The following is an 8,981-nucleotide window of genomic DNA, read 5'->3' on the forward strand; positions in this document are numbered from 1 at the left end:
TGATGAGTTGCCCTTTAGGCATGCTGAAGGGGAAGGTTTTAGGAAGTTTATGCTTGTGGTTTGCCCTAAGTGGGTAGGGATTCCATCTCGTATGACGGTTGCCAAGGATTGTTTTAATTTGTTTTTGAAGGAAAAACAAAAGTTGAAAAATGCTCTTCGAGGGCAGCGAGTTTCCCTCACTACGGATACATGGACATCCGTGCAAAACCTAAACTATATGTGTCTCACAGCACATTTTATTGATGATGACTGGAAGTTACACAAGAGGATTCTTTCCTTTTGTTTGGTTGAAAATCACAAGGGTGATACCCTTGGTAAGGGCATAGAGATGTGCTTGCATGATTGGGGGCGACCAAAAATACTTGCACTCACACTTGATAATGCAAGTTCTAATAATGGGGTTGTTTCTTATTTGAAAAAAAAAACAAAGTATAGGAGAGAGACAATCTTGGAATATGAATTCTTGCATGTTCGATGTTGTGCCCACATTTTGAACTTAATTGTTCGTGAGGGGTTAAAAGAGTATGATGAGTCTATTGCGAAGGTGAGAGGTGTTGTGAAGTATGTTAAATCCTCCCCTCAAAGGTGGAGTACATTTAAGAAATGTGTGGAGTTGGAAGATATTCAATCTAAGGGCCTAGTTTGCCTAGATGTACCGACTAGGTGGAATTCCACCTATCTTATGTTGGAGAGGGCTTCAAAATTTAGAAGGGCTTTTGATCGGTTGGAAGAGGAAGATCCGTGCTTCCTTAGTAGTATTGGAGATGACGATGATGACGATGTCGTTGATGAAAATGTGGACCATGTGGTGAATACGAGAAAGTCAAAGAAGTTAAGGCCTCCCAATGCATCCGATTGAGCGAAGGTTCAATTATTTGTGAGGTTTCTTCAATTATTCCATGATGCAACTTTAAAATTCTCTGGGGGTGAATATGTAACTTGTAATATTTTTTTTCCGGAGTTGGTTATTATTAAAGATGCCATTAACATGGAGTGTGAAGAACGAAACCCCGTGGTGGGATTAATGGCCACAAATATGAAGAGAAAGTTTGACAAGTATTGGGAGAACTTGGAAAATCAGAATATGTTGCTATATGTTGGTGTTCTTCTTGATCCTCGTTACAAAATGCGATATCTTGACTTTGGGTTGGGAAAAATGTATGCACATGATCATACAAAAAAAATTGATTTCAGTTGGAAGGTGAAAAATGCATTTATCCGCATGTATAAGGCATACAAGGAAAATGAAGAAGGGCATTCTCCTCAGCGCACAAGTTTCCAAAATGAAGATGTAGCTCCTTCAGCTGACAAGGCGGCGAGTAGAAAGGCAAATTTGATGGCCGAATTTAAGCAACAATTGCAGTCTGAAGACAGTTTGGAAAGTAAGTCAGACGTTGATAGATATCTAGCTGAAAAATGTGAGGATGAAGATGATAGTTTTGACCTTCTAATTTGGTGGAAGGTGAATTCAGCTAGATATCGCGTACTTTCAAAGATTGCACGCGATGTACTTGCAATACCGGTATCCACTGTGGCCTCTGAATCTACATTTAGCACTGCGGGTCGTGTACTTGACCCTTTTCGAAGTAGTTTAAATCCAATGAGTGTTGAGGGTCTCATATGTGCACAAAACTGGCTTCGTTCTTCTTCTAGTCCAATAAGTCTTAGGACTTTAATGGATGAAGTGGAGGAATTTGAGAAGCAACTGGATGTGGGTATGTAATAAAATTACCTTTGATATCTTTTGTGGTTTATTTTGTTTTATCTTCTATGTTATTATTGTTATGTAACTTTATTTCACTTGTTTTGTTTAAAATTTTTATGGATAGAACTTGTTGGGGATTTGAACATTGCTGATTCTGTGAAGGCGTCAAATTCAATGTCTATTGGCCCTACTTCTACACCCAATGTTGATTAAAGATGTCAGGTAAGATAGGCTCTTAAATTATTTTCTGATCTTCATGTGGTTTGTAGAATGCTTTTTATTTAATTATATTATATTCGGATAATTGATGACATGGACTCTTAAGAGCAAGGTTTTATTCTTTGAAAATTAGATAGTATATAGATATATCAGAGTTGAAATATAAATATTTATGGTAATTCCATGATATTTAGTTTGTGCTTTCTAATGAGCACCACATATAACAAGTAAATAGCTATGATGAGTCCATGATATATAGTTGGTGACCACATGCAGGTGTCGAGCTAGGAAAGCAAATTCGGGGGGGGGGAATAAAATTTTTGGGTCTTTTTTAAACCCAAAATTTAGAGTTTAGTAGCCTGTACTTACATCATTTGCGATGCACAGACAAGAATGTTTGTTTTTCTTATGGAAGAAATCAATCGATCGTGCCATTTTTTTTTTGTTTTAATCTGATTATCGTTGTTAAATGAAGGAAACTTTTCACAAATTTCTACATATCTATGCTGTTAGAATAGTATATGTTGCTTGTTGTATCAAGGGGCAGGATCAAAGCCTTTTACAAAACTTCATTCATACTTTTGTTGCGGTAAGATGATGGGGTGGCCATCTTCTGGAATCCTATCATCAAAGATCCTGTAGTTGAGAAAACAAAAAAGCGCTAAAATGTAAAAACTTAAAAGTTTAATAGATGAAAGAATTTATTATTATTATTTTTAGAATAATATAGCAATTAACTTTATAATTTAATATATGTAATCAAATCAGGTTAATTTGTAAAGAGAAATTCTATTTGTATTCTTAAATAGGAGATTGTGTGCAATTCTATTGATGAATGATGATAAAAAAAAATATATATTATTATAATTTTAAATTTTTTTTAAACAGCTTACATCAATAATTTTTATTTGAAGACTATATATAAACTAATTCATATAGAGAACTTGAAAACGTGGCTTTCTTGCAATAGGTTTCAAGGACAACGACCCGAAGAGCAAATTCCAAAACCGAAAACAAGGGTAAAGTAAGTCCATGCGGAAGGCTAAGAAAAACAAACAAGCAGACTGATGTATATTTCAACCTTATGATCATCACAAAAGAGCGAATGCATGAGATTGATGTATATTTCAAATTTTCAACGTTGTGAATCTGTGATCATCAAAGGCTGCTGCAATTTACACGCATGCATGCCGAAGCTACAAAATTATATGTTAAGTACTTAAGTTGTTAAGTTTTAGATTATAATTTGTAATTTGTAATTTGTAATAACTTTTGGATTTTTTTTTTCTTTTTTGGATTTTTTTAGTTTTTTATATAGAATAGTTTTTTTTTTTTTTATCATTGTATTTTTCAAGATCAAGCTTTTTTTAGTAGTTTTAGCTAAAAAAAATGTACAAAATTTAAAGTGGGCCGAAAAAAATTGAAATTGGACAAAAAAAAAATCAGATTTAGATGGGCTGAATGGCCCATTTTAGGCCGGTCCAGACCGACTGGACCGACCCTAGACCGGACCGGACCGGACCGGACCAGTCCTATATGTGACTCGGTCCGGTCTAGGGTGGACAATTCTTGGACCGAATAGGTCCGGTCCGGTCCACAAAATGGCCCAAGACCGGACCGGATCGGACCGAACTCACCCCTAGCTGTGAGTTGGGCCTTATTTATAGTTACTGACCAGGCCCCCACCATAGTGGGGTGTTGCATAGCAGGGGATAATATGCTTGTGCTGTTGATTCACCGAGCAGCTCCTATGTCGTCACCTTGTCGAGCTGCGAAGGTCTCAGGCTTGCTGTACATTGCTTAGGTCTTAGGCTGTATTGAATGCAGCATGGTTTTTGCTCTAGGCCGCATTAAATGCGGCCCAAATGCTGCTCTGGGCCGCATCAAATGCGGCATGCTTTCTGTCCCGGGTCCCTTCCATCTGGTGATATACGCCATGTCCCTTCCTTCCCAAGCTTTGCCTATATCTTTTGTCCCGTCAGTATGGCCCGACCTGGCATTCCTACCCGAGCTTTGATCTAAGTATTATTTGTTTGGCCCAGACCAGGAGATGTGGCTAGGCCCTACCTCCGGCCCAATCCAACACAAACCATATATCTCTGTTGCATCCTGGGCCCATTATTTGGCCCAACATAAGGGATTTTCTCCCTTCACAGTTAGAATGCCTTTTGAGTTTGTTCTTTTATTTTTATGGCTCATGTATTTAATTTTTTTTAAAAAGTTTTTTACTTAATAAATAAGAAAGTGGTTTTTATTTTTCGTTTAGATAGTGAGATATTCTCAAGTACTCTGTGAATAAAAATTATATTTACAGTTCTGAGTGAAGGACTGCGTGTGCAGTTCCATTGATGAATGGAGGTAAAATGAGAAAAATCATTATTTTAAAAAGGATGTTATTATAATTTTTAAATTTTTTTTAAACATAACTCTATTGGCTTGTATGAACAGTCCCCATTTTGGGACTATATGTAGACTAACTCTTCTGTAAATAGTAGTAAAAAAATAAAATAATTAATAATAGTGAAGTATTCTGAAAATACTTGAAATATTCTCAATATCCAAACTAGTTATTGTATTGATGTATTTTTTTATTTTTTAAAAATATTTAAATATGTTAAAAAAATCAAAATCAAAATCAAAATAAAAAATAAAAAATTAAATTTATGCATGAGAGCCCAGCGGACATTGCTAGGCGGTAGCCTTGCATCACCCGTCAAAATAGTTGCTAATGGCCTGTGCCTCTGCTTTTAACCTTTTCTTTCAACAACTTTTGTTCAGGACACCGCACCCGTCCTTCATGTACCTCCACTTTTAATTTAAAGCAATATGCTTATAAAAAACCAATTTAAAAACTATGGTTTATTATTTCTTTATTCACATTTGGTCCACTTTTTCCTAAACCTAGTCGTCGACATATGTCAGCAGCGTTTGAAACAACTCCATCAATGGAGTAGACTGTTTCCTTCCTCTATATATGCATGCAACCACATTTTTTGGAATCTCACCTTCCTTCATCTTCTTCATTTGCTTTTTCATCTTTCAAAGAACAAAACATGGCCGAATTAGTGGGAGGAGCGCTTCTCTCTGCCTTCCTTAAAGTATTATTTGATAGGATGGCATCCCGCGAGTTTGTTGATTTCCTAATGGGACGAAAACCCAGTGATGACCTCTTGTGCGAGTTGACGAATGTATTGCTATCTGTGGGAGCGGTGCTCGAAGATGCCGAGGACAAACAAGTTACGAATTCTAGTGTGAAAAAGTGGCTTGATGAGTTGAAGGATGCTGTCTATGATGCAGAGGACGTCTTGGATGAGATTGCTACAAAAGCCTTACAATCCAAATTAGATGCTGAATTTGGAACCAATATTGCAAGTAAGGTACGAAACTGCATCCAAACTTTTCCTTTTTTCAAGAAGATAGAAGTAAGGATAAAAGGGGTACTTTGGAGATTAAAAAATCTAGCAAGTCAACAGTATGTCCTGGGTCTAGTACAAGCTAGTACCGTCGGAGGGAAACCATCTGAAACTACTTCTTTGGTAGACGATTCAGAAATTTTTGGTAGAGACGATGATAAGGATGAAATAATTAATAAGTTACTTCCTGATGATGCTAGTGACAATCAGATAGCTGTGATTGCCATAGTCGGCATGGGGGGATTGGGCAAGTCCACCCTTGCTCAGCTTGTATACAATGACAAAAAGGTCCAAAAGCATTTTGACCTTGTAGCATGGGTTTGTGTTTCAGAGGAATTTGATATGTTTAAATTAACAAAAACAATTCTGGAAGCAGTAGCGCCTTCTTCGACCAGTAATATTCAAGATCCAAATCAGCTTCAACTTCAACTAAAGGAGAAATTGATGGGAAAGAAATTCCTATTGGTCTTGGATGATGTTTGGAATAGGAATTACACTGAATGTGAGATATTAAGTAACCCCTTTAAATCTGGGGCACAAGGAAGTAGGATCATCCTAACAACGCGCGATGTTGATGTTGCATCAGCCATGCGTGCTTTTGAAATCCATCATCTAAAGGAGTTACAAGAGGAGGATTGTTGGAAACTATTTGCAAGACATGCATTTATGCATGATGCTAACACCTATATGCATTCAGAGTTTGAAGAGTTAGGTCGACAAATTGTTGATAAATGTAAAGGTCTGCCTTTAGCAATAAAAACAATTGGGGCCCTCTTGCGATCCAAAGCACTTGATGTTAGTGAATGGGATAAGGTTTTGAATAGTGACATATGGAGTTTATCAAATCATGAAGAGATCCAAATTCTTCCTGCTCTAAGATTAAGCTATAAACACCTTCTCTCACATATAAAACAGTGTTTTGCTTACTGTTCAATATTTCCAAAAGATTACTCTTTCAAGAAAGATGAATTAGTTTTATTATGGATGGCAGAAGGTCTTCTCCACGAAACTGAAAACAAAACAATGGAAGAAATTGGTTCTGATTATTTTGTCACTCTCGTATCAAGATCATTGTTTCAAAAGTCGAGTGAGGATGAATTTAACTTTGTGATGCATGATCTCACCAATGACTTAGCAAAATTTGTATCTGGTGAATTTACATTTAGGTTGGAGGTTGATAGACGTTCTCATCGAAATGTTAACAAGACTCGTCATGTGTCGTATGCTAGAAATGTTTTTGAAAACTTTCAGAAGTTCGAGGCACTTCAAGAAGCTACGCAATTGCGTACATTTTTTGGCATTAGAATCGTCAACACCTTGTTTCTACATAACTAAAAAGTTGTTGCGTGATTTATTGCCAATGTTAAGTTGTTTACGAGTGCTCAACCTATCTGACTACTATAATTTATGTGAGTTGCCAGAATCATTTGGAAAAATTACACAGTTACGTTATTTGGACATTTCTAGTACGTCAATCAGAAGGTTGCCTGATTCTTTATGTAAGTTGTACAATTTGCAAACATTGAAGTTATGTTGTTGTGAATATCTGAAAAAATTGCCAAGAGACATGCAACAACTCGTTAATTTACGCCATCTTGATTTGACTAGAACTCCAATAATGGAGATGCCGATGCATATTGGCAAACTAAAATGTCTTCAGACATTAACCAAGTTTGTCATTAGCAAACGCACTGGGTGTAGCATTAGAGAATTGGGAAAGCTTGCAAATCTACAAGGAGCACTTTCTATATTGGATCTTGAAAATGTTGAATCTTTCAACGATGCAAAAGGTGCAAGCTTGAGGAATAAAACGGACCTTAAAGTGTTGGAATTAAACTGGAAAGAAGGTTCAAATACTAAGATTTCAGAAAGTCAAAGCAATGTAATCAACGGTCTGCAACCACATAGAAACCTGAATAGTCTCACTATAATGTACTACATGGGTGGAAGATTTCCAAATTGGGTAGGGGATCATTCCTTCTCTAAAGTAACGTCTATTCATTTGGAAAAGTGTCAATATTGTTCCAGCTTACCAGCACTTGGGCTGCTACCTTCTTTACAAAACCTCTCTATTGTTGGTTTTGATGGAATTGTAAACGTGGGTGAAGAGTTTTATGGAAGTACTGGCTCTTCTTCTATTAAGCCGTTTGGGGCATTGAAAGTTTTAAAATTTGAGCAGATGTTGAATTAGAAGAAATGGTCTTTGTTTGGTGATGAAAATGAAGGAGGACCTTTCCTTCGTCTCGAGAAGCTTTATATTCGAAGATGCTCAATGCTAACGGGAAATTTGCCCATTCACCTTCCTTCTTTGGGTATCCTTGAGATTATAGACTGTCCAGAGATGCAGGCTTCACTCCCAAAGGCTTCAACTATATGTCAATTGAAGCTGAGAAATTGTAGGGAGGATATATTAAGGGAACTGCCAATTCATGTTACAAAGAAGCTCACAATTGGAGGATTTGATTCAGGTCCCGTTTGTTTTCAGAGATAAGATGAGATGAGATGAGATGAGTTGAGATTAAAATTAAAAAGTTGAATAAAATATTGTTAAAATATATTTTTTAATATTATTGTTGTTTTGGGATTTGAAAAAGTTGAATTGTTTATTTTATTTTGTGTGGGGATTTGAGAAAGTTGTAATGATGAGGTGAGATGAGATGAGATGTTTTTGGAAACCAAACAAGGCCTCAGTGTTTATGGGTGGTCTACCCTCTACATTAAAAACTCTTAAAATAATGAATTGTACGAAATTGGGGCTCCCAACGAACTTGTACTATCCATGCCTTGAAATTTTGAAATTGTTTGGATGTGGTTCTCTCCAGTCCTTTCCAATGGATTTATTCCTAAATGTTAAGGATCTGACAATCCTAAATTGTAGTAATCTAAAATCTATTACAGTTGCAGAATCAGTTACTGTGGCCTTGTCATCTCTTAGTATCAGTTATTGTGAGAGTTTGATATTGCTACCTGACAAGATGGACATGCTCCTTCCATCTCTTACTCGATTTTTGATAAAGGAGTGTACAAATATTAAGAGGCTTCCAGAAGGGGGCTTGCCTTCTAGTCTGAATGATTTTATGATTCGGAATTGTGAGAAACTCGTTGAGAGTCGGATGGGGTGGAGTTTGCAAAATCTTGCCTCTCTTAGATATTTGACAATTGAAGGTGGATCGAAAGATGTGGTGTCTTTTCCGGAGAAGGGGTTGCTTCCCACAAATCTGATCAGTCTGGAGATTTCTGAATTCCCAAATTTGACGTCGTTTGACAGTAATGGATTTGAGAACCTCACCTCTCTTACAAACTTGTCTGTCTCTAACTGCCAAAAGCTGGAGCGCATGCCAGAAGAGGGGCTTCAACACCTCACCTCTCTTGAAGGTTTGGTAATCCAGAGCTGTCCAAAGCTTGAGTGCATGTTAGAAGAGGGGCTTCAACACCTCACTTCCCTTTCTGTTCTACTGATCATTGATTGTCCTTTATTAATGAAGAGACGGTGGAAAAGAAAAGCAAAAGAATGGCGGCGCAAGCTGGAGTGCATGTTAGAAGCGGGGCTTCAACACCTCACTTCCCTTTCTTCTCTACTGATCATTGATTGTCCTTTATTAATGAAGAGATGGAGGAAAAGAAGAAAAGCAAAAGAATGGTGC

General features: G+C 37.0%; 2 protein-coding genes across 2 annotated transcripts; both read left to right on the forward strand.

Annotated features, from left to right (window-relative positions):
• Positions 1 to 5,571: 5,571 nt before the first annotated feature.
• LOC108990731 (putative disease resistance RPP13-like protein 1) lies at positions 5,572 to 6,672 on the forward strand. The gene has a single exon (XM_018964797.2). It carries the CDS (start codon positions 5,572 to 5,574, stop codon positions 6,670 to 6,672), a length of 1,101 nt encoding a protein of 366 aa, XP_018820342.2.
• Positions 6,673 to 6,955: 283 nt separating this feature from the next.
• On the forward strand, positions 6,956 to 7,528 carry LOC108990730 (putative disease resistance RPP13-like protein 1). The gene has a single exon (XM_018964796.2). It carries the CDS (start codon positions 6,956 to 6,958, stop codon positions 7,526 to 7,528), a length of 573 nt encoding a protein of 190 aa, XP_018820341.2.
• The last annotated feature ends 1,453 nt before the right edge of the window (positions 7,529 to 8,981 follow it).

The sequence above is a fragment of the Juglans regia genome, chromosome 5 (assembly GCF_001411555.2).
Source record: "Juglans regia cultivar Chandler chromosome 5, Walnut 2.0, whole genome shotgun sequence".
Lineage (NCBI taxonomy): Eukaryota > Viridiplantae > Streptophyta > Magnoliopsida > Fagales > Juglandaceae > Juglans > Juglans regia.

Coding starts and splice junctions, on each gene's coding strand:
- LOC108990731 (XM_018964797.2), top strand. CDS start 5,572: ATGGGGGGATTGGGCAAGTCCACCCTTGCTCAGCTTGTATACAATGAC.
- LOC108990730 (XM_018964796.2), top strand. CDS start 6,956: ATGGAGATGCCGATGCATATTGGCAAACTAAAATGTCTTCAGACATTA.